We start from the raw sequence: 24,765 nt of genomic DNA on the forward strand, positions 1-24,765 counted from the left end.
TAAAATTGGAAGGTAAATTTACCATTGTTTGTTAATAATATTAGTATTAATATTAATATTAATATTAATATTGTTATTATTAACAAACAATGGTAAAATTAAAATTAAAATTAAAATTAATATTATTTTGTTTATTATTATTATTATCATTATTATTATTATTAATATTAATATTAATAATAATAATAATGATAATATTAATAATAATAATAATGATAATAATAATAATAATAATAATAAACATAATAATAATAATAGTTTATTTATTTATATAGCGCTATTAATATTTCCAATATAAATTATGCCCAATAGCGGTTTAAAATATTTTAGAAAACTCATTAATAATTCATGAAGAAAACACAATAGAAATCATGACCATGAAGGTGATTTTGTATCGGATAAAGATTCGTCTTCATTTGCATAAACTTTAACTTGGATTTTCTCTATCCAACTTGGTTCAATTCGTAAAGAATTCGGTACAATATGAGAACATACATCTGGAGTTTTCTAAGCCGTTTAATAAACTCGCAGATCGTGTTTTATCGGGTCTAAAACCACTCGGCTGCGCCTCGTGTTTTATACCCGATAAAACACTCCTGCTCGTTTATTAAACATTACATAAATTGATTTATATTCTTAATCTATTTTAAAAGATATAAGAAAGCTAAGAATATATATAAAAATATTGCAATATATTATTGCTGAAAACTTAAACTATTATTAAGCAATAATCACTAAAACATCTAAAAATTAATAACTGAAAAATAAAACAACTGAAAATTAAATAAATTTACAATTGATCAATAGATTGATCTAAATAAAGACTTATCAACGTTCATAAGCTTTTTTTAAAAAGATGTGTCTTAATTTGGCTCATAAAACTAGAAACTGAACTAGCAGACTGTTCTGCGACAAAGAATTCCAGAATTCCATAAGAAAAAGCTCTAAAACCATAAGTACGCATATTATAATTAGACCAAACAGGATTATTGCTCACTGATGATCTCTATAAGAGTACGTCTAGGCATATGAATATCAATGAGGTCAGATATATATCTAGGGGCTAGCCCATTGACAGCTTTATATGTCAATAATAACAGTTTATATGCAATTCTTTGTTCTACTGGCAGGCAATGTAAGTCATACAATACAGGTGTGATAGCGGAGCTCCCGCGCGGAGCACCATACTTAAGAAAAAATGGTAAACCATCGAGTTGATTTTTCATGGCTTGGCTGACGTCACTTCCGTCCGTACGCACGTACGGCGTCCGTGTACACAACACAGGAATCCCACTTGATGTCAAAGCAAAACTACTCGCAAATGCGGCTATCAAATGCACAAAAAAAAAAAAAAAAAATCGCTCGAGGACAAGTTATAGACCAAAAACAATTAAAAAAAACTTTCATGTGCTCAAAGATGAATCAAGAAGTGTTTTTCAAGAATTCAGGTGTGTCATTTTTGGCAAACAATCGTTTACATATATATATATATATATATATATTTTTTTTTTTTTTTTTTTTTTTTTCTTTTTGACAAGCCTTTTTCTCGACGAATCGACAAATCAAAGACTATCTCTCTTTTATATTTAATGCTGGAGAAATATAACACGGAGAGCATATTACGTCAACAAATATTCGTCCTTTATTTGGCTTTGTAATCTTTAACAATTTGGTTGTTTTTAACCAACTATCGTATGTTTTTCGTTTAAGAAAAATGCAGCTTTGTTCGCCTACTATCGCGGGGTCCCATCGGCAAATAAAAGAAGACTTTCAGATAATTTATTCAATTATTGAATGAAATATAAATTTACACCAAATATTCAAATGTTTATTAAGCTCTTCAAGAGAAAATGCATGACATAACCGGGGTCAAGCTAGAAAATCGTCCCTCCTTGATATAAAACAGAACCTGTCAAAAAAACAGAAGTGGATTTGAAAACCCCGGGCTTTCCTGAACATTTTGGTATATATTAATTCATAGGAATTTGTTAAAATTTAGAACCGAATTTTTACTGATTTTATAAGCTCGTACTATATATTAGCCACTAGTATGGTTTCATAGGTTTTGCAGCTTCGAAAACACGCTAACTACTAGTTAGCGAAAGAACAGAAGATTTACGGGTCATTTAGGATGTTTTGTCACGCAGTTTACTTGTGCTATATAACTTTGCTTTTTAAAAACAATCTTTTGCTTTGGAAAGAGAGGAAGAAGAGCAAATATTCCAAATGTATGGGCAATTTTTTTTCAATGAAACGAGATTCAAAGCCTAAAACTGTCGGCCTTGGAAAACTTTGTCGAAGTAATCTTCCAAGAACAAAACTAACCCCTGGGGGTGGTGGTGAGCCGTGTACGGTGGACGGTGACAGGCATTCAATAGTAGTAACTCTGTTTTATCTGTATTTAGCCTAAGGTTATTCCAAGCCATCCATTCATAAACGTCACGCATACATGCTTCTATCCTAGATCTTGCCTTGTTCATGTCATCTACAGAGTTTGATTTAAAAGTAATATACAGTTGCGTGTCGTCCGCATATAGATGTTAGTCCATATCATGTAGCCTTATAAGATCACCAAGCGGAGAAGTGTACATAGAGAAGAGCATATGCGTGGACGAACAATAATAATAATAATAATAATAACAATGTTTAAATTTGTATACATCTTTGTAAAATCAGTCATGCAGTTATTTGCTTAGACTATTCATGCCCGCAATATTCTGTATTCATGGAGCAAAAATGTCTGAAGTTGAAATATAATAAAAATATAAAATAAACATATAATAATAATAATAACAATAATAATAATAAGTCTTCATTCACATTGACAAAATACAATCAAGTGGTGCGCTAAGAGACTTAAACATAAAAGGACTAAAAATACTAATATCTATAAATCAATCTGTTAGAAAAAACTATTCTTAGAACGTTTAGTGCAACCGCAGGTATAATGGTACTTCACCTTCTTAAATTATATGAACTAATTTTGGCAATAGGCATTAATATTTTTAAAGGATCGTTATCAGCTTTCTTAACCTTGGCTGCATTTTTCTTATCTACATTTTCTAAACATGCTTCTGATATCCTGATGCTGTGAAATATACCGACGTTTATAACATCTATCGAGAAAATGCTGAACACTATTAAGTTCAGGCAAAGATGCACCATAAACTGAAAGAGCGTATGTTCCCCCGGGCTGAAAACCTCTTATATTAGGAATGTTGTTCGTTAACCATCATTAGTTTCTAAATACCATGGGACGTTTTGAATTATTATTGACAATCTTATATCTATCTTATATCTTATAATCTACCAAAAGATCGATGAAAGATATTAAGTAATTCTTGAACCAAGGATTGATCTAGACTAACCTGTATAGCCAAGAGATCCCAAGAATAATGACGAATTCATTCCATTTTGGAAGGCATTACCAAGAAGATCAGCTGTCTCGTAGTATGCAAACAGTGTCACAATCGTTATTACCGCGAATCCATTAGCCAATCCAATTACAGTTACTCCCGCGATTCGCACTCTCACATCATCAATTAACACTAACAGCAGTATCGCTGCTACCAATAATATAGTGAGAAGAGCAAAGGATAAATGGAATGATATCCTATTGATGATCACTGGGCTCACTACCTTGGCGAGGATATCAGGAATCGAGAAGGCTATGAGTAAAACAGTCGTTGACCAAAGAGTGCCAGCGAGAATGTCGTCTACAGCTATCCACGTCACCACCATAGGAATAATGTAGGCTGACAAGCCCATCAAAAAGAAATAAAATGTGCTAAGCTGTTGTCTTCTTAGAAAGGACATTGTTTGCGTCTTAATTTATTATATCTTAGGGTGTGTCTTGTAGTCCAGTTGTGGTTGGATACGTTTATAGAACAATTCTATTTCAATTATGCATCAGTACCCGATATTTCGTGATGCAAAGGGTATTGATGCGGGAATAAATAGATTTGTTCTAGAAACATATCCGACCGTAGGTGGTCCAACACTTGATTGGATTTTGATCTTTTCTGAGTCGTCAATCATCTTGGGTTTATGCAAATGAGTCTACGGACACGCTCGCTTAGCGTCGGCCATTGACGCATTTTTTTTCAAATATCTAAAACGAGATATATGTATGTATTTATATATATATATATATATATATATATATATATATATATATACACTCGATTGCAGAAACGTTGTAGTATTCATTTATACATGTATCTAATTTATTCAGTATATTTAATGATATGCAAAACCGAAAAATCGCTTTATTTATTGTTTGTTTCATTCAATGACTGTTAAAATTTTTTTTTTTTTTGTCTATTTGATTGTACAGATTATAAATCATTCGGGTTTATGCGTTGAAAATGGTTATTTTTCATTATGCATCTCATTAGATATTTGTATAAATGCCGTGTAAATGTATACTACAACGTTTCTGCAATCGAGTGTATATACAAGTATCTAGATAGTATTTAGACGAATAAGACTGTATAATGAAATTATTTATAAATCCATTGCTTTTACCAGAAGGTACAATATAAATAAGAGGACGTCTAGAAATTTTACTTGGATATATTGGATTTATTGGAGGCATTCATTTATACAGGCGATAATCTTTATCCGTTCTAATAATAATAACAACTTTAATTCAAGAGTTTAAAACACATATCATATACGCAAGGTACTGATTAACTAGTGTTCCTCAACAATATATATATATATATAACCTGTTTTTTAAGAAGGTCACTATGCTGGGATGCCCATCCCCCCCAGAACCTACTCTTCACTCTTGGTCCAGGACTTGCCCGAAAGAGCCTAGGGTGTCAGGAATTCGGTTTGATTTTAGAATTCCAAACCTACTTTGAGGCATTCGAGTGCAGTTAAGGCTGAAGGGGTTTCCTCTAGAGCTGCCCTTTTTTAAATCCATGTTTGATTTCTTCATTTTTTACCCAGAATAGATGATTTTCTATCAGTAAATTTGCATGAATAAGCCAATTGGGCCATGCATGGCTGGCCAAAACAATAATTGGTTCCTTTATGTGGGTTGCAGCTTTTTAAGTATTCTTGTTTGGTTGTTGGACTCCAAGCATTTGCATGCTATGCCATTTGATTGACGAAATATTGTACTCTTCAAAGGCATAGAATCAGATCAGCCAAGCCTAGTTCTGACGTCAACACTTCCCCACTGCCCCTGCAAAGCGTTCCACTCTCAGCGCCAAGCTTGGCTTAAGGCTTTGTTTTGTTTTTGATTTTTGTTTTTGTTTTCCCGGGCCCAGCACTCAGTCAGTGCATGCGCACCTGAAAAAGTGACAAGATCATTAAGGTGAGAGACCCATTAGTGCTATATAGATGGCTGACATTTTGGCACCAAGGGTGGAGGGTGGGGGGGGGGGGGGGGGGTGGGGGGGAGGGAAGGTAGGGCGGAGCTAGGGGTGTGCACAAGGCGCCAAAACAGGAATTGACCTTTCACTTGGAAAGCATTCTAGTGTGAAATCCTAACCACCTAACCAAGCTCATGTTAGGGGGGTGGGGGGTTACCTTTTCATAAATCAGGTTAGATATATATATATATATACACACACACCGAATGGCAAAACCTTTGACACTTTAACGATATATATACATATATGTGTATTCCCCTTTTTTCTATTGTCTTACCTGGATTTTCAAGGAAAGACAAAAGGAAAAAGGGGATACATATATATGTATATATATCGCTAAATTGTCAAAGTTTTAGTGATTTGGCGTATAATATATATATATATAAAAGATAAGTAAATATATATAAAAAATATAAGATATATAAAAAGATCATTATCCAATAATGTAATAAAACTTAATTACTTGAATTAAAACGTAAATTCGTAATCTGATTATGAAACTCGATATTATTGAATAATGTTTATATAATAGTTGAAGATGATCAGCTAGAGATGGGCGTATATTCAATTTACCAAGTGCATTGTTAAATCTAGGTTACTTTCTAAGGCTGTACACCCCTCGTGGGGTATAGGCTATCAACAACATCTGAACGCCAATATCTAGGTTTGGACATATGATAATTTGTGATTTCTTGTGGACACGCTCTAGGTCATTGTCTAAGTTAAATTGGTAAAGAATAATAAGTAACGCATGATCTAAAACCGACGTTATTGCAGCTAATATAAAATAAACCTAGATGTTTTAAGGGAACTTCAGCTCTTTAAAGTTGAATTTAAAAAATATAGCCTTTTGGATGCTTTTTTATTTGTCTCATTTACGTTAGTGTTCCCCGATAATTAAATTTTAAAACGTCATGCATTTTATGATGCAAAGGGTATTGATGCATAAATGAAATAGAACTGTTCTAGAGACGTATCCAACCATAACTGGACTAGAAGACTACGGCCTCGGGACTTCTACCAAACGTCCTTCGGTTTCGGGGACATTTTATCTCTAATATCACTCAGATCCACCCTATTCACACGATCTAAATGGCTAATACCCGGCTAAACTAAATTTAGATCAATGGGTCGAAGCCGTCTTAAATGATCATCTAAGTCATCTGAGCAACTAATTACATATTCATATACAATTCGACCAATCAAATCTTTTCACTGGTGAATCTTGGTATATCTAAGGACGCCATTTAGATTTAACAACAATAACACAGTAATCTATGAAGATTTAAGCTTAAAATGCGTCGATTAAAACCCGTTTAATTGAAAGTCAAGAATGTTGGGCGCGATGGAAAAAAGACAACAGTATTTATTCCACTGAGAGTTGATCCTGGAAAGCCGGAGTCTCAAAAGGACAATCGAAATCGAGAAAGCAGCGAGGATACAGCAGAACAAAGCCAAAACATCCCTCTCGACGATCTTTATAACCAGGCATCTGAATTTAAAACACAACATCAAAAACGTATTTTGAGCATTTCTGATAACTGGGATAAAGTACGAGAGAATTTATTAAGTTCTTATATAGAAGAACAGCAACTGCCACAAAATGTGCGGTGCTTAAACTGCGTGGATGCTATCGCTACGACACGATGTGAATACTGTGGCCCTCACCAGTTCTTTTGTGCGAGATGTGCAAAATCACTACACAGCAACAGAAACAAATTTCATGTACTTGAGCAATGGAAGGCATGTCCTTAAATTAAATTTGTGATAGATTCCATTGAGAATTCATTTAGTTAGTTGAACGATATTATAATTAGCCACTTTCTTTTTGTTCTTGACAGGAGAGAGTATTTGTTCCGCTATATCCGGATGAATCAGTTGTTGGCTATGGCCATACAGTACCGCCTGAAATCATTGAGGCATAAGACGCGTCCGTCGCGCGTTCAGTGCACGCGGTAAAAACGCAAATAAGCCGCGTCCTGACCTAGAATTGACCGCGATTTAACCGCGGTTGCCGAAAAAACGCGTCCCATACAGTATCATACTGTACAAAGCGCTGTTTGGTTATACAGTATTCCTACTGGTTTGGCATTCAACGAAATATTTTTTATGGCCCGAGTTCGAGTTTTTTAAAAGTTCCATTTAGGAATCGAGTTCGAGTTTGTACCAACCAGTACAGGAGTCGATTTTTTTTGTGTGTAGAATTTCCCTGGAATTAATTGTTTCATCAATCGAAACTGAGCTACATGTAACTGTGTTTAAATGTGGTCATATGCGATTCTCTTGCCCTTTTGTACTGTATCTTGTGGGGAGCGTTTCTACCTCGATTTTGATCCAGTTGGAATGGTTAATCTATCCAAAAGTTCCAACTATTTTATAAAATAATAGTATTTTATGCTTTCGTGCTTTATTTCAAGGTAATAGAGTAACATTGGACGAAAAAACGAAATTACATTAGATATTTTAGAGCCCGACATAGATAATTGATTACAGTGTAACGCTACATGTATGACGTTTATCTTGTCGCATACTCTTATGCACGTGCGTTTGTACGTTTTAGATCTCTCAAACATTCTTCGTCCTGCAATTTCCTAAGGCAACTTTTATTTATACTTCTACATTCACAACAGAATTCGTTACTTCGATTCACTCTTGGGCTACTCGAAAGCATAAAATTCACAATCGCGGTGAATGTATTATTATTTTTAGACTCTTCAGGTCACGAACGGTCTGGGGCTTCGTATTCTGTGTATAAAATCGGAGAATTATTAGGGTCCGCCGCTTTGCATTTTAAATATTATGAGGACTCGTTAGTTGCGAGTAACCGATTTGAATTTGGTTTTTCACTGCCGCCAGTCAAAAAAAAGGAACCGGCAGCGACTAATAGAGAGACAAAAAAAAAAAAAAAAAGAATTCCAGCTTGCAGGGCTCGATGCAGCTCGCAACAACCGAGTCCGCGTGTAAATTGCATGTTCGCCGGCCATGGATTCATTTGCTGGAAAAAGATGCGTTCTAAAAGCTTCGACTTTGTATTTTGAAATAAAAACAAGAATTAAGAATAGGTTTGATCTTAATAATTTGCTTCAAACTCTGATAAATTATTTGGAGACTGAACTTTCCTCTAGCAAAATACATATATTGTGTAGCATATTGAACTTTGAAGGTTTAAATTGATGCGGTTAGGCCTCCTCACAGCGATAATAATTTGAGGTCAGTTTATTTATAACTACAGTACATGTAGTTATAGAAGTTTATGGACGAACTTCCAAGTATTTCCGACATTTCAATTTCGAAAATATTCGAAAGTTTCAAACTTCCATATTAATAGACTATCTGACTAAATGTACGTACATTCGGTCGATGATTATGCTACGTTTTTCAGAAAATGCTGCTCATTTGATTAAAAAGTGATGTCTAGTTTTTGGGGCACTTTCACTGCAAATGTACTCGGCACATGTACTGTAAATGCTACGTTCTATAAACCGCAGTAAGAACGAAAGAGCGTATTGACCGCGTCCATTCGCGTCCATTCCGCGTACAGTTTGCGTTCACCGCACGCGGTAAAGACGCGAAACAAACGCGTTCGCATGCTGCAATGATTTCAGGCGGTACTGTACCTGCGATACAATGACGACTAAGCTGTTTAGACTCTTGGATGCCTCAGGTAATCTATAAAATATATTTATTTATTATTGGGACACCTTTTAATTTCTGTAAATACTATGCATTTCAGGAAATCATCACCTAAAGTATGTTGAAGTTTGTGACTGTGAGCCACAAGCAGTATCACTGTTGAAATGTCAGTTTTGGCCAGGATCACCAGCCAATCCCTCAACAGGATTTAGCTTCAAACTAATGGAACTTGCTGAGAAGGTCTTCCTTCATTGTCAAGTGTCCCTATTAAACTTCTCAGAAGTCATTTCAGAACTGAATCCTCAACTGCAACCAACACATGTAGGTTTTATATGGTACCCACCCTTTGTGTCAAAGTATGTTATAAAATCTTGGGTCAATAACTTTGGTGATAGTTTATTTTGTTTTTTAATTATGGTTTAACTTATATGTATTTTAGGTGAATTCCATTTATAATATACTGAATTCAGATTGCTTTGAAGAATTCAGGTATTTGTATATAAACTGTTTAGAGTAATCAAACTTGCCATGCAAAATATTGCCTCCCATTAATACGTATGTCCAAAAAGTAAAGGCTTGGAATGAAAGTTCTACTCTACATTAAACTGATATTTTCTTTCAATTAACATTCACTTGTTGACTTGCTGAACTATTTTATCGAAGTAACAATATTAAACTGGTTTTTTGTCCACATGTAGGCACTTCATGTATGAATACAGGCATTTGACAAAGTATGTTAAAGACCTCTACAATGGCGCATTGTGTCCTTTATGTCCAACGGTACAACTATTTTCGTATTATAACTATCATAAATATCATGATTCTATTAGTTGGAATTAAGTGCATACCTATATGTCTTATTCAGGATAGCATTACGGCAGAATAGCCTTTTTCAAAGTGAGTGGGGAGGGGCATATGCATTGCAGCTGTACGGAGGGAGCATTGCGTGACGACCGACACTAAAAACGGATGCGAGGGAGACTGATAGCCACGTGGCCAGGGCCATAATAAGCCTAGCAATGAACTAACCAATGAAAGAACTTCCCCCAGCCACCCATATTTACCATCCCTTGGCAAACACTTGCATGCACAATTTTTCTATTTCTTCAAATGAATATATACTGTTAGATTCCTTTGTTTTACTCTTCTTCATTTTTTCAACAGGATGGGGGTGTTCTCATTGAAAGCATGGATGGGTGTTTTGGACTTTGCAGGAAAAAGGAGAAGGGACATCATTTAGGAACACCAAAACATGGAACACTACTATTTGCAGATCAGGATGATGTTGATAACTTTGTCAACAGCTATGGTAAAGCTGGGGCAGACATGGAACAGGTAAAAACCTCTCCGATCTACTTCAGATTATTCATGCATGGCAATGTATTTTTTTGTTGTAGCCCACTAAGCCAGACAAATTTTCCACTCTTTCTGTTACATTCAGAGAAAAAATTACATCTCTTTGCTGTTAAAATTGACATGTTTAATGACTTTTTATTATGCACACTCCAACGTCACTCCATTGTCACTCCATTGAAAGGGCATTTATATATGACTGTTTTTTATTCCTTATTTTTTACAGAACTGTAGTAAATTCCATGCCGGAGAGGTTCTAACTGCTTTGAGATCCAAGGGGAAAAACAAGCTCTTTGATGAGAAAGGTGTCTTCGGCCGAGTATGCCGACACAATTTTCCTAAAGGATTTCATAACATAAAGCATGGTGAAAGGTAAGAAGCTGTAACTTAATAATTAATATCAAGGATTAGGCCGTTCATTTTTTCACAGATGTAAAATAACGGAATACCAAATTATCATAAATATATGGCATTACCAAGCAATGTATGATTCTTCATGTCAATGAATTCTCTATAGTCTGTCGGTAAATAATTATTTTTTGAGTATGAAAGGAAATGTATTCCATCAGAAGCTGCAGGTTCTATGCCTTCATGCATACTGTATAACAAACTTAGCTTAAATTCAGCTAAAACAGAGCACATGTTTATTGCTTCTGACGATAAATTGAAAAAAATTACCTCCGAACCACACATATATTTAAATAGCAAACCAATTTCTAGAGTCTCTACAGCAAAAACTCTGGGTGTTGTGATTGACGAACGGGTGTCTTGGGCTGCTCATATTGATTACATTTGTAAAAAAATATCTTCTGGATTGAGTGGCATAAGACGAGTCCAAGATTACATCCCCTTGGAGACAGCTATTACCATCTATGAGGCTCTCGTTTTACCTTGGTTTGACTATTGTGACGTGGTATGGGATAATTTACCAGTAACGTCTGCTGAAAGATTGCAAAAAATGCAAAATAGAGCTGCAAGAATAATAACAAAAAGCAGCTACGATGTCAGATCTAGTGATATTTTAACTTCTTTAGGCTGGAAAAGCTTACAAAGAAGAAGAAAGGAGCATAAGCAATAATAACGCACTTGCACCAAAATCTGTAAGGGAACTCTTTTATTTTCAAGAAAATACCTACGATCTTCGTGGTAGAGAGAAGTGCTTAAAGTTACCGAAACCCAGCACTGAGTTTTTAAAAAGAGCTCTCTCTTATGACGGTGCAAAAGTGTGGAACTCGTTACCCCAAAGTGTCAGACTGTCCAATAATTTAAAATCTTTTAAGAGGAATCTTTCGTCTGTTGGTCCTTAACACTTTAATTACTATAATATTTTTGGGGGGTAGATGAGAATTTATTTCATAATTCTGTCTATATATTCTTAACGTTATTATTAATTTTTGATATATATTACCTATCAACTCGGTTTTCATGAAAACCAATTTGTACATTGATGAAATTTCCCGAGATTAAATAAAAGACATCTCTCTCTCTCTCTCTCTCTCTACTGTATGTGAAACAGTTTTTGTTGTACTAAATGTTAAATTTCTTTTCTCTGCACAGAATATCATACTCTGTTTATGAGCTAAAAAAACTTAGAAGTTTTAATGAGAATGCTAAAAGTAGAGTTATCATCATGTATGACATTGCTTGTCTTTTGTCACAGCATTTAAAGGTTAGTAATATCATAGACTCAGATATAGATGATGAAATTAAGCATTTTATATTATGTAATATAAACTTTTAGAGTGTTTTAGGGTGACTATAATGCCAATCTTATTTGCAGGCTTATATTCCAGAAATTTCAGAAATTACATCTACCCTTCCCCATGGTATTTTGAAGTCAGAAGTGGCAGACGAATATTGATGTAGTATAGCATGCAACTCTGACGTAGGATGTGTTGTGTTAAATCATCCCTTCAGTCAACATTTCCAAACACTAAAAGTGTGAAATACTTTGTGCTATTTTGCACATAAAATGTAACAAACACTAAATAAATCTTATAGTGTTTACAAGTATGCTTTGTTTGTACTCTAGCTATCTTGTTTTAATTTATAAATTTCTGCATAATTTATAGTGCTCCCCGTACGAAACGGGCAGATCTGTTTTTGATCTGCTGCAGATCTGCCAAGAAGTCTGTTACAGATCTGCAAACAGTCTGCTAAAAATCTACAGACTATCTACAGATTATCTGTGGAATATCTGTTGATTATCTGCAGATTATCTGCAGATTATCTGCAGATTATCTGCAGAATATCTGCATAAAGTCTGCCAAATTGATCTGCAGTTAGGTCTGTCAATTACAGACGTTCAGCAGATGCTAAACATTTAAAAACAATATGCTGGCTCCACCAATCATATCCCTTTTATTTAGAGAACAAAATAATGTTTGTTATCAACATTCCACAAGAACATGATTGCTGCAGATGAGTGATGTATAATATGATATCAGGTTACATCATAGAGATCACTACATGCATGGCATACTTCTGTAGATTAGTACGCCCATGCAATCGATCCTTACTCCATACCGAATCAGGAAAAAGAAAGAAAAAGCGTTTTCTAGCTGTCAACAAAGAATCCGTACTCAGACAATATGTAGCTACCTAATTTTTTTGGCATAAAGGCATTTTTCAAAACATCCTAAGTAAGTCATTGTGAGTGAAACACTAATATAGCTACTAATACACGCTTATAAACACACATCCTAAATGTAATAATATATATACTCAAAAATACAAACCTATATAAATCACTTATCTTACTACTTACTCCTTACAAATACACTTAAATTCCTAAAGATACTTTATATTAGTCCTTCAAAGACTTAAAATTTTGAAACTTCCTTAAGTTTTTTTCTCTTGGCTGTCCCAACTTTGTTGGTCAAAATTCGATTCATCTTGGAGACGGTCAACTCCGTGTTGTTTATGGAAGCGAACCGTCCAGAATAAGCTAGAAGAAAAAAGATAGCGTTTAGAAATTGCTTTTCCGTTTTAATTTCACGGCTCAACGATAAGTGCAAGTGCCCTATCTTTATTATTAAAACTTAGTCATTATTGTAATAATATATATAAGTTTTTAGGGACGGACCATTAGATAGTTGAGGGGGATGGGGGGGGGGGGGGGGGTTGCGTAAAACCCCAAAAAATATCGAGCAAGCACTTAAACCTCAAAAAAGAAAAAAAATATCGTGCAACCTCTTCTGCTAGAAGAAAAATATCTAACTGTACGCAAAAAAATAATGTAAAAATATATATATATATATATATATATATCATGCCAACAAAATTCCTGCAATCGCCCATCAATTATCTAATTGTCCATCCCTTAGTATAAGGGATTTTACTCCGACGAAGGAATAACGTCCGAAACGTCAGTAAGTTTTTTCATCTTTTCACGGTGTATAATTTACCTTTTCATCATTACTGTTTCATTAGAAACGCCGACGCAGCTCACACTAGTTTTTAGCTAGTTATATCTTCTTAGTTTAAGATTATAACGTAATAGGTGCTGACCTTTCACTGTCTTGACGATGTCCTGATTAAGTGTTGTCATCACGGACCCATCTTTTGACGTTAGTTTGCGGGTCCCGTGAGCCAGACTCGTGGCCAGTGTTTCATCACTAAAGAAAGTTTCTATAAGCAGCAGAAACAATTTTCTCGCATCTTTTCCGCTCTGGCTGTGAATGGAATGGAGCCTTGCAGAAGATATATATACTCCAGATCCTGGTACAAGTTCTTGCTTTCCAGGACCTGGAATGCTGGAGCATTCTTGATTGCTTTCTGCCTGAAATTTGAGAAACATTTTAGTGAGTCGTGCTAAACTACAAACCGTAAGACATAGCATTTGTATCAAATTAGTTACACTTACTGGTTTTAAGTTCTTTTCAGCATTGATGTTAGTGTGAGATGATGCCGATTCGTTGCATCCTCCATATGATGTTTGATACTAAATTTAAAAAGAAAGGTTACAAACAACTCATTAAAATAATGTATTGATGTATAAACTATAAAAGATGCCGCTTACCTGGTTTGCAACGTCGCCTCCTTTGTAAGCGTTCAAAATGTTTTCGAGAAATTCAATGTTTTCAAAACTGATAGGAACTGTAAACAAAACAGACCAATTGTATTTGTTATTGTTGTTTGGTTTTCAATTAAAAGATTCATTTATACAAAAAGAGGTCCTAGAAAATCACGATTGTGAGAAAGCTTGAGATTTTGAATTCTCTTAATACAATAGGCGCTATAAGATTATCGCTATCTTAGTTTGTAATTCCGTTGTCGAACTTATAAGCGTGACTTTAATCGAATGGCATGCACACTGTACATGCAATCCTGTGCAAAACAATGAGAAGTACAAGGGAGAACTTACATGGTAATTGCCTTCTTTTTAGAGCTGCTATTTCTTCTTTGAGCTCATTTACCATTTCTGAGCAGTTTGAACAAGGAACGACTCTTTCGACTACTGGTTCAACTTCAATTTCGGATGTTGAAATGTCTTCCGCATCCAAGTCGTATAGAGATCGTAAGAAGTGACCCATCTCCCCAAGAGATATTTCTTCAGTCACAGTGTTCGACGGACGTACTGGAGTGTAATATGGAAGTCCATGCGTGTTAGATGGAGGTGCATGAGTGTTAGATGGAGGTGCATGAGTGTTAGATGGAGGTGCATGAGTGTTAGATGGAAGTGCATGAGTGTTAGATGGAGGTGCATGAGTGTTAGATGGAGGTGCATGAGTGTTAGATGGAGGCGCATGAGTGTTAGATGGAGGTGCATGAGTGTTAGGTGGAGGTGCAGGAGTGTTAGATGGAGGTGCACGAGTGTAAGATGGAGGTGCACGAGTGTTAGATGGAGGTGCACGAGTGTTAGATGGAGGTGCATGAGTGTTAGATGGAGGTGCATGAGTGTTAGATGGAGGTGCATGAGTGTTAGATGGAGGTGCATGAGTGTTAGATGGAGGTGCATGAGTGTTAGGTGGAGGTCCAGGAGTTTCTGCTGTGGAAGGCTGATGGGTGGTGACATCAACTTCTGTTGCTTGATCCGTATAGCGTTCCTTGAAGAAAATAGCTGCTTGCGTTTTCCCCGCCTCTATTTCAGCATTCTTTTTATTTTTCAATTCTTCTTTCTTGCTTACCGGCTTCTGTTGTCGTGGGGCATTGTTTGTTTTCTTTACTATTTTGTTTTGGTTTTGGTGACCATCATTTCCTTCTTCACTCTCCAGAACAATTCTTGATTTTTTTCGCGGTCGTTTTTTGGCCGTGACTTCGCTCTCCATTTCCTCAGCAACCTTAACGCACTCCAGTTCGAGTTCCTCCTCGTTATCTGAAATACATATTTTGTGATTTGTACATCACTTAAGTCTCTTGCTTCAAGCTCTAAATGTTTCACTTTTAATCATCAATATATACCATTATTCTAGAAAGTCTAAAGGCATTATTTCCCTGTACTCAAAGAATCAAATCAAGGTATGCAAATGTACTAGTGTCACCATGTTGACTGTTGAAACCTAATAGCTGCATAGTCAACATTCCAAGTTTTTGCGCCTAAATTTAATTTCTACATATTCGGCGCCGCGCAAAAATTACCGAGTTTGATTTAGCTTATTGTTCTTTTTTTACCAAGTTGGTAAGAGTAGTTAATTTTGTTTAATATTCTCTTGTATAGATTTATATGTAGTAATTTTTTCAGATAATCCGTACTTTCGCGCAAGTCAGCTATGTTGCGAAGTACACAACCCTTAGTTAAATTGATCGACGGAATTCACTGACTTTCTTTATGCATGTAAAACATGAACATATTTGTAACTTAGGCCATGGCCTACGATGATTATTCAAAATTCGAAGACTGTATATTTTAACACTGATCATTTGTTAAGACTCACCTCCAACCATTATTATCTTGGCAGGATATGCTGTGAATTTAGCGGCCTTTCTACCTTTCCTGCTCTCCTCCCAATCTACCATAGTTGTTTCTCCCTCTTTGACATTTCCATGAATGTTCCTTGCACACACAACGCTGTACTGCTTATCTTGGATCCAGTAAACCAAAGCATAGGCCATTGTACGAATTTTGCTGAGAGGATGCTGTTAGCGTTGTCTAAAACCAATTCGGAAAATGGCGCGCAAAAGTGAACACCGCGTTTGAACTCAGTCCATAAAGTGACATTTGATCAGTCGATCGCTCTCAGATAACATGCCCTTATCGGATCGGTTTCCTATTGGTTGGGTACGAAGATCCATTTCAGAGAGAGGAACCGTGTTTACTTAAAATAGAAAAGAGTTCACACCAGCTTCCTAAGTATATTTATTTTCAGTTTTACCTGTCAACTTATAACCAAAGACCTACTGAACGCTTGTACAAATTATCATTTGCATTTCTGTAGATACGTATGCAGTCGTTGTATTCTTTGTTGTGGTCGTAATTTCTCTAAGACAACAGTAACTGTCAGCAGAATTTTATTTGGGATTGGTACCGTCTACTTTTTAGCAATGTTTTGGCGAGTAAAACTTGAACAACCGTAAGTTTTATGAGATCAAGATGATTGTACCTCAAAAACATTATTTTGTATTAAACTTATGAGAACTAAGTCAAGTGATAATTGACCCAATTCACTTTTAAGAAATCACAAGACTGAGCTAAGTAAACATAAAATGACAACAAAAACATCATCATTAGCGAGTTTCATATCCGAGTTTATAGCTAGGTTTTATCTTATTTTTGCCGAAATTCCAAATTTGAACAACATTAAAATACGCTCGCTTCTAAGCAGCTTGTCAGTGATGCGTTTAGAATGCGTTCACTATTGTTAAAACAAACACCTGAAGGAACACCCTTCATATTAGGTTACAAGTGGGGAATGTATCTAACAGTCAAGTGTCTATAAGTCTCGCGTACGGCCGTGTTTAGCTTCGGATAATAGTTTTTTTTTCACCAATGGCTGAAAATACTGATGACTATTCTTCTTCTATTTGCAATGAAGAAACAACCGATGTTAATAAGCCTTTCGAAATACCCGGTTTGTTTTCCCAAGTCGAGGGAATAGCATGTGATATCAACTCAACATATTTTGAAGTGGATCAAGAAGACAACAGTCAAGTGTCTATTGGAGATGGACTAGAGGAAACAAATGACACAGCTATCAGTGAAGTTGGTTTTAGCCCCCAAAGTCCATCACAATCACTGGATATTTGTGACTATATAGACCTTTTGGAGAATTCCGAATATGTCGTTGATCCTGAGCAAAGGAGAGAAGAGGTTGACCTTTTAGAGCCCGAATTTGATGAAAGTCTTAATGATAGCACACCATGGCCCGAGGAATTATTTTCAAATGTTACCGATGACTATGATGAAATGTTTTCAACTCCAGCTGAAAACTTGTTCGAAGATGATGAAAGTGAAAACAATGATAGGCAAAACGACGAGCATCATCAACCGCTTTATCACAATGCCCCTTTGACAGTGTCAGAAAGTTTACTGCTGATCATTACTTTCGCCATACGGCATACACTATCTGGAAGCGCTCTGGAGGATTTGCTTGTTTTGATCAGTTTGCATTGCATCGCCCCTAATTTGTGCCGGAAATCCCTTCAACAGTTCCGAAAATTTTTCAAAAACATCAAGAATCCTTTGGTGTATCATCGTTACTGTTGTTATTGCTTCTTACTCATTGATGACAAAGCTACAGTTGTTTGTCCAAACACTCTTTGTGCACGAGACCTTACAAAGAGGAACTCCTGCTCTTTCTTTATAGAGATACCAATTGCGCAACAGATTTGCAATTTGTTTGCTAAAAATGGCTTTTATGACAGCTTAAGCTATCGTTTCAAAAGGACCAAAAAAAATGAAGACAACTTCAAAGACTCCTAGAATACTTTTGCTTTATGCTTCCCTATTTATATGAACTTCGTTATCAAACTATCAATATCCACAATCTTTTGCACCTTCCTCAAGCAGTGCGGGAACTTGGTCCGCTGTGGACCCATTCGTGTTTTCATTTTGAAGACAAGAATGGGTATATCTTAAAAATGATTCATGGCACGCAAAACGTTTCTTCGCAAATTGTCTCAGCAGTCTCTTTCATTCAAAATTTACCACAGATGGTAGAATCCCTTGAATGTAATTCAAGTGCTTTAGCTTTTTATCGGAAGCTAATTGGATTTCAACAAAATACACAGCAAACACAAGTAATGCATAATGCTTATGCACTTGGATCTTCTTTTTCTCGAGAGCTTACAAAGGAAGAGTTCACTGCTCTAGCAAACGAACTAGGATACAATCCTGACTCGAACACTGTTCTTGCATTTACTCGAATAAAAAAGGATAAAGAGATTTTTCATTCAAGTTTGTACAGGAAAGCGACTGTTAGGAATAGCTATACCGTCATGTATCAATCTGGTGGAAACGGTTTAAGATTCGGGCAAATACTTTACTTTTTCCAATATAAGCCGAGTTGTACAAGGATGGGTAACTGTATGTTCAGATGCACATGCCATGCCTTCAATTACTCCATGATTCAAGAGCTTTCACAAGAGCAAGATATTAATTTGTGTACAGACGACTCATGTCCAGTTGAATTGACTCATGTAATTCCAGTTAAAAGGACAATTTTGAAAGTAATTCCTTTTTCAAGTATCGTCACAAAGTGTATATACCTAAGTTATAAACAAGAGCCATGTCACGAAGAAATAGCCTTTGTTGCAACTTTTCCTAACAAACTGGAACAATATTAATTTTTAAAAGATTTTATTTATCAATCATTTCTCTTTCAAATTTGTATTATAATATTGTCAACTTCAATTTCCGGTTGGCGTGCCCCAGTGCGGTGACCGTGCTGTTTTCATGCATTCATATACAAAAACCGCTCTTAGTTTACAACTATATCTGATTCAGTATAAACAAAGCAGGGAGAATGTAGAGTTTTATGTAGTTTAATGTGGTATTTACAAGGCTTTTGTTTTCTGATTCTGTTGAGATTTTGGGTAAACGTAACGAAGCCCTTGACGAAATCGTCCATGTGTTAACAGATAATATAAGTCTAAAATGAAGTCCCATGGACCTTCAGGATAGACCAGCGATTTAGTTAAAGTACAACTTTGACGAAAATTGGTCTCTCGGCCAAAGAGTTATTATGTACAGCGGTTTTACCTATGACGTCATAAGTACATGCATGCAACCTTAGAGTAACGCACTTTGACCAGAATACATTTCTTGTTCGAGTTACCTCGAGTGTATTTGACGTTTTAAACGCCTTATCGTTTTAAACGCGTTAATGAATAAATCTAAACAGTCTTTTCTAAATCTTCGATACCTTATCAAATGATAAGTCAATTCGGGAAAGTTGGAAGCTCGCTATTACAAGGTCAACTGATGTTTGTTTAATTACGGTATGTACCGTGCTTGGAGTAGTTATCTATTTTCGAATGTGTATTTGAATTACCAGCGTTTAGAAATATTAGGCATAAAATGGAAACCAAAGGAGCACTTAAGAGTCGCCTCGAATAGTAGATTTGATAAGTCTTGATTATTTAGCGTAAGCCGAACCCTTTCTTAAACGCCATGCAGTCATCTGTTCATTAGATATTTTTGTCCAAACCACGAATCTTGAAAATAATTTTACTTAATAGCGGAAAATTATATAAAAAATTCTTGCAAATTAAGCTTTTGCCACTAAGGTTTATATAAAAAAGGTATAGATCACCCCAAAAATTAATGTTCTCGATATGATCTCCAGGACGATGCTACGCGCTGTTATTTGTTTGCATATTTTATGGCAGATTTTGCAGATGTTAGACAGATCTGTTTTTGATCTGCAGGTAGTCTGTAGAATATGATCATTGCAGACAACCTTCTTCCCAACATCTGCACAGACTAAGAGCAGATCATGCAGACCTAAAACAAGGCTGCAGTGCATCTGTTTTGGCAAAAACAGATCTGCTGCAGATCTGTTGCAGATCTGCCCGTTTCGTACGGGTCCTCTCAGGAAAGCCTCATAGAAGGTGTTGATGTGGCCATACCCATATTTCACTGCTATGGACACAAGGCTTCATGCCAGGTGAGAAGAAAAACAGTTATTTTTGTATTGGTCTTATGACTGATGCCATTTTGTATCTTAATTTCTATATTTTACCAATTGTATAATAGCTATCCTTCTTGTGTCTCAAATGCTTACTAATTTTCTCAATTTTGCTGCATGTTTAAAGATCCAGTATAGTCTGAGAAGGATTGAAGGTATTGGTTTAACAGATGGTGAAGGAGTAGAACGGTTATGGTCTTTTTTGAGAAGGTTCTCGTGTATTACTAAAGAAATGAGTGCCCACAAAAGAACCGATGTCTTGACTGATGGATTACTTCACTATGGTCATCATTTGTACTTCAAATTTGGTATGTAAAAATTATAATAAGTTACATTTCCCTGATGCCTATATACTGTAACAGTGACATAATATCACCAAACAAGCTGTCAGAATGGCAGTTCGTGTTGCTTATGACTACATGTGCATAACATAACATGCTTTTGATGAGTACATTTTATGCTTAAATACTGTACTTTGATAATTTTTTTGAATCAAAGGATGATACTATGTACTAGTTATCTATAGAGTGTGTGCACTCATGTGACTCGAAATACCTTAATATATGAATAAATTATAACTACATTGTACAATGAAACAGCCACCATAACGAGAGAAGCTAAAAGGTGGTTATAACATAACATGTTACAGTATTTGAGGTCTTTTTAGCTTCCAGGGTAAACTCTTTCTTTTTCTTAAATTACTATACCCACTTCCATTTTCCAAGAAATATAATTAAGATGCAGAAAAAACCGATCAGCTATGATAAAGCTGTGATTTGCAAAATAAATTAATTCATGTTATTTTTTATAAGGTGTTAGTCTTAAAGCAAAATATTTGAGAGCAGAAACTCTTCTCAAGGATGTCACTTCAAAGCTTAAAGCAGTTACCGATAAACTCCCAGGTATTAATTTATCACTATCTGTTCTTAAATGTATAACTTATTATCACGGAAATACTTTAATTTAAATGCTATGCTATTACACACAATCGCACTCCACACATGCTTTGAGATAATTTCTTCAACTCTTGTTAAATCTATTTTTTATTCTTGTAATACCTAGTTGAATGTGATACTGTCAAGATACAAGAGTGGAAAGATGAAGAAGTAGATGCTTTAAAGCCAAAAGAACAAGGTATTTTGAATCATATTTACATGAAATTTCTGTTTTCACAGCAATGATGCATATATGTATATAGCTGTTATTAGAAATGAAACACTTGCTGAAAATAGCTGTCTTTTATTTGTATTCATTTATTTTCATATGTGTAATTTATGTTTAAAGGTTTGATACTGCAGTGGGATGAAACTTACGTAAGCCTCCTTCTTTCAGCTAAAAAGCTCAGGTATGTAAGTGTGGATACATAGCATTCATGTATACCAAGCAATATAATAGTATAGTACTTTTAGGAGGATTTCTGATTTTGCTCATTCCATCTTAATTGTTAGTCTGTGTAGTGTCAGGCCATCCACCTCTCCCCTAGTACAGAATTCCTAATAAAGAATTATAAGTGATAAACCAAATATATTTCCTAAACAGCTCCATTTCTTAATTTGCAGAAATGAATTAAGTTGTGTGCAGGAGGAAGACCAAGAGAAAGTCAGAGATGTAGAAAAGAAAATTAAACGGTAAGTAAGATATTTTCAGTCATGTAGCTTTGTCAATGATTAAACTATGTATAATGTATGAACATTTTAAAGATTTTGTTGCCAAGATTCTATTAATTGTAATGCCAAAATATGAAGATATTACTTTTACTGTCTTAATTGATACGCACTGATTGACAAAACATACAAGACATGAAAATTGGGCAACAGAGGCTAATTTCCACCATCACGTGATCAGGTAGCCATTACAGGAAGCAAAACAATAGAGTCTTTTTCCCCTGGGAAACTGAATCCTTTCTCATGTAAATCCGACACATTAAACCAGATTCACTTGTTCCTGCCTCCTGTCATGTCTGCCATCATGTGATTGTGAAGGTATGATGGTAAAGTCTCTATAGACTGTCATCAATCAAAGAATGTAAAGATATCGACCAATTTCTGTGTCAGCAGCTTCTTTCCTGTCTCGGTCAGCCCGTAGCAATGAAAACTGGTAAATCTATGTTCCTGTAGAAACCACTGGTTCTGAGGTCCTGCAGAAGAGATAGAGAGAGTGGGGTGTTGGGAGGGGTTTTCCCATGAAGCTGAAACAAGCAATTAAGTATTTACTTACCATTCATTTTTGTGATACAGAAACGAGAAGGCTATAAAAGCCATGGAGAAAAAAAATAATGTAAGAGAAAGATGGTCTGATGTATCCCATGTTTTCATTACTGTCAAGTCGCGACTGAATGATAAAAGAAAAAGCGAACTGTTGCTGAAGTTGCACTGCATGGCATCGGAGAGGTGTTTTTTGGTAGAACTAAAGCGAAAGTATGCAGGTATTGTACCAAAATTCACATGAATAATTAATGTATGTATTTAATTAGCTTCAGGTCCCCACTCTAATTCTAAAAGGCAGAGAAATCCAAAAACATTTTAATGTCAGAGAATTATCAGGGAATACATTTGGTTAAGGAAATTATAAAAATCTCTTGTACTGCATTTTTTGCTGATTGTTGTCATTTTACCTTATAGATGGTCAAGCAATCGCTATAAAGCTTTCGAAACAGATTGACAAAGTTGTGAAATCAATCAACAAGACTTTGTCGGAAGTTAATAGGTTACTGCCTGTTGATAAGCAGATCCTGTATGAAGAGGCTAAGGATCCAAAAAGTAGCCTTTACTCTACGATGACAGATGGAGGCACTACTGTACCAGCCTCTCTAAGGAGACAAATTATTGATTTGTCCTGCCTGAGCAAGAGGTGTGAAGAGGAGATCAACATGTTGAAGGAGGAAATGAGGCGACTTCTTTCCTTTATCCATGAGCAAATCAGGCTAATAGACGAATATGTGGATACCCTTCAGGCTGATGTCCCTCTTAATGCAGGATTGACAGCATGCTTGAAGAAAAAAAGGATGGTTTACTCTAACCAAGTTTGCTTTTTGGGACGGTTATGGAGTGGTATCTGGGATACCACAGTTCAGGTGCCACCAGTGAAAACGTATTCTAACCTCAGTGGCATAGATCACACTTTAGCTGAACAGAACTCAGTGGAGCTAAATGACTTGATGTTAATGCGGGAAGATGAAGAGGATGAAAGTTTTGTTTTGGAGCTGTCATCAGATAGTGATTTATCTGATGATGAGTAATGAACAATAATAATAATACTTATAGAGCGTTTTCACATGACGTCACAGCCGCCATATTGGTGTACCTCTGACAATAACTTTGTCATTAGTTTCTTTTGTTAGGTACACCAATATAGCTGCTATCAATATGGTGACTTAACTCTCTAGGGACGGAGTAAAAACGCTATTAGCTTTACAGTTCAAACCATAATAGATGAGGCGGTAAGCCGTGTGGGATGGGCTCGGAAATTTTATAAGAACATGCGTAATGGGTAAATCATGAGCCTTGTATGAAACGACTGAATAAGAGTGCTAATCGGCCTTTCGCAACTTCAAGTCGCGTAAAACATGAGCCCGCTCAACTAGAAACCGTGGACAGTACCATGAACCGTAGCTCAAAATATAGTTAATGGAACGGAATGGTTGGGAAACGTATTGTTCTAGGTTTTTGATTGACTGTATCCATTGTTATATAACGTTGACCGTGCACATAGAAGGAAAAATGTTTCTGTAATTTGTTTACAGTATTAGAGAATATAGAATTCTTTCCCTAAGAAATCGTTCTAAAATAGTTATTTGTTAATTAATCCTATACGACATTATTAATTATGTATCGAAAATAAAATTGCCCTTTTCCATGCTTTCTTACTTATCATACAGTAGCTTAGCTGTATCTGCGATAAAGGGAGTAACTAATGAAACATAAGTCATTTCTTGGCGCAGATAGTTATAGATAAGTTATAGCATTTCTTATCTCAATCATAAACACAAGCGCAAAGAACTGAAAAAAAAGTGTTCATACTTGTAATTGCGCTTATGCACTCGTGTCACGTGATCGTGTTCATGTAATAAAGAAGCCACCATTTCTCTCGGAATATATAAAATAAAGGTTTGTTAACAATTTTTAATAATAAAAAATAGCTTATCTAAGACAATTATTTACGCAGTTACTAGAACCATACTGGTGGTTTTCCGATTCAGATGAATAAACCCCGTTACAACACAAAACCGTGGAATCAGGGCAGGACCCCACGCCCCTTCCCCTTCTTACGGGTCTGAATAGAACGGAATATGGAAAGCTCTATCTTTCCGTTGGGTATATGATGGGTTA

At 35.7% G+C, this 24,765-nt stretch overlaps 1 protein-coding gene, 1 long non-coding RNA gene, 1 other non-coding gene and 1 pseudogene across 3 annotated transcripts; 2 read left to right on the forward strand and 2 right to left on the reverse strand.

Moving 5' to 3' along the window:
• Window positions 1-1,522: 1,522 nt before the first annotated feature.
• Window positions 1,523-3,873, reverse strand: LOC148907392 (uncharacterized). The gene is made up of 2 exons (XM_089037155.1): window positions 3,369-3,873; window positions 1,523-1,909 (listed from the first exon to the last, which is right to left on the reverse strand). The coding sequence occupies exons 1-2, from the start codon at window positions 3,814-3,816 to the stop codon at window positions 1,875-1,877; spliced, it is 483 nt and encodes a 160-aa protein (XP_088893281.1). The 5' UTR covers window positions 3,817-3,873; the 3' UTR covers window positions 1,523-1,874.
• Window positions 3,874-8,906: 5,033 nt separating this feature from the next.
• LOC116308321 (uncharacterized) lies at window positions 8,907-24,589 on the forward strand. Its single transcript, XR_016121200.1, has 14 exons — window positions 8,907-9,048; window positions 9,118-9,338; window positions 9,457-9,506; window positions 9,716-9,797; window positions 10,182-10,352; window positions 10,597-10,749; window positions 20,345-20,416; window positions 20,565-20,745; window positions 21,250-21,339; window positions 21,500-21,571; window positions 21,722-21,782; window positions 21,997-22,065; window positions 22,675-22,862; window positions 23,059-24,589. It is a non-coding gene; the product is annotated as an uncharacterized LOC116308321 (transcript).
• LOC148907393 (uncharacterized) lies at window positions 12,713-14,088 on the reverse strand. The gene is made up of 2 exons (XR_016121201.1): window positions 13,881-14,088; window positions 12,713-13,317 (listed from the first exon to the last, which is right to left on the reverse strand). It is a non-coding gene; the product is annotated as an uncharacterized LOC148907393 (long non-coding RNA).
• LOC148907394 (uncharacterized) lies at window positions 17,099-19,748 on the forward strand (annotated as a pseudogene).
• Window positions 24,590-24,765: the final 176 nt, after the last annotated feature.

Source organism: Actinia tenebrosa, unplaced genomic scaffold, assembly GCF_029948245.1.
Source record: "Actinia tenebrosa isolate PJP-AT-01 unplaced genomic scaffold, QUT_ActTen_1.0 PGA_scaffold4__44_contigs__length_22323623, whole genome shotgun sequence".
NCBI classification, from domain to species: Eukaryota; Metazoa; Cnidaria; class Anthozoa; order Actiniaria; family Actiniidae; genus Actinia; species Actinia tenebrosa.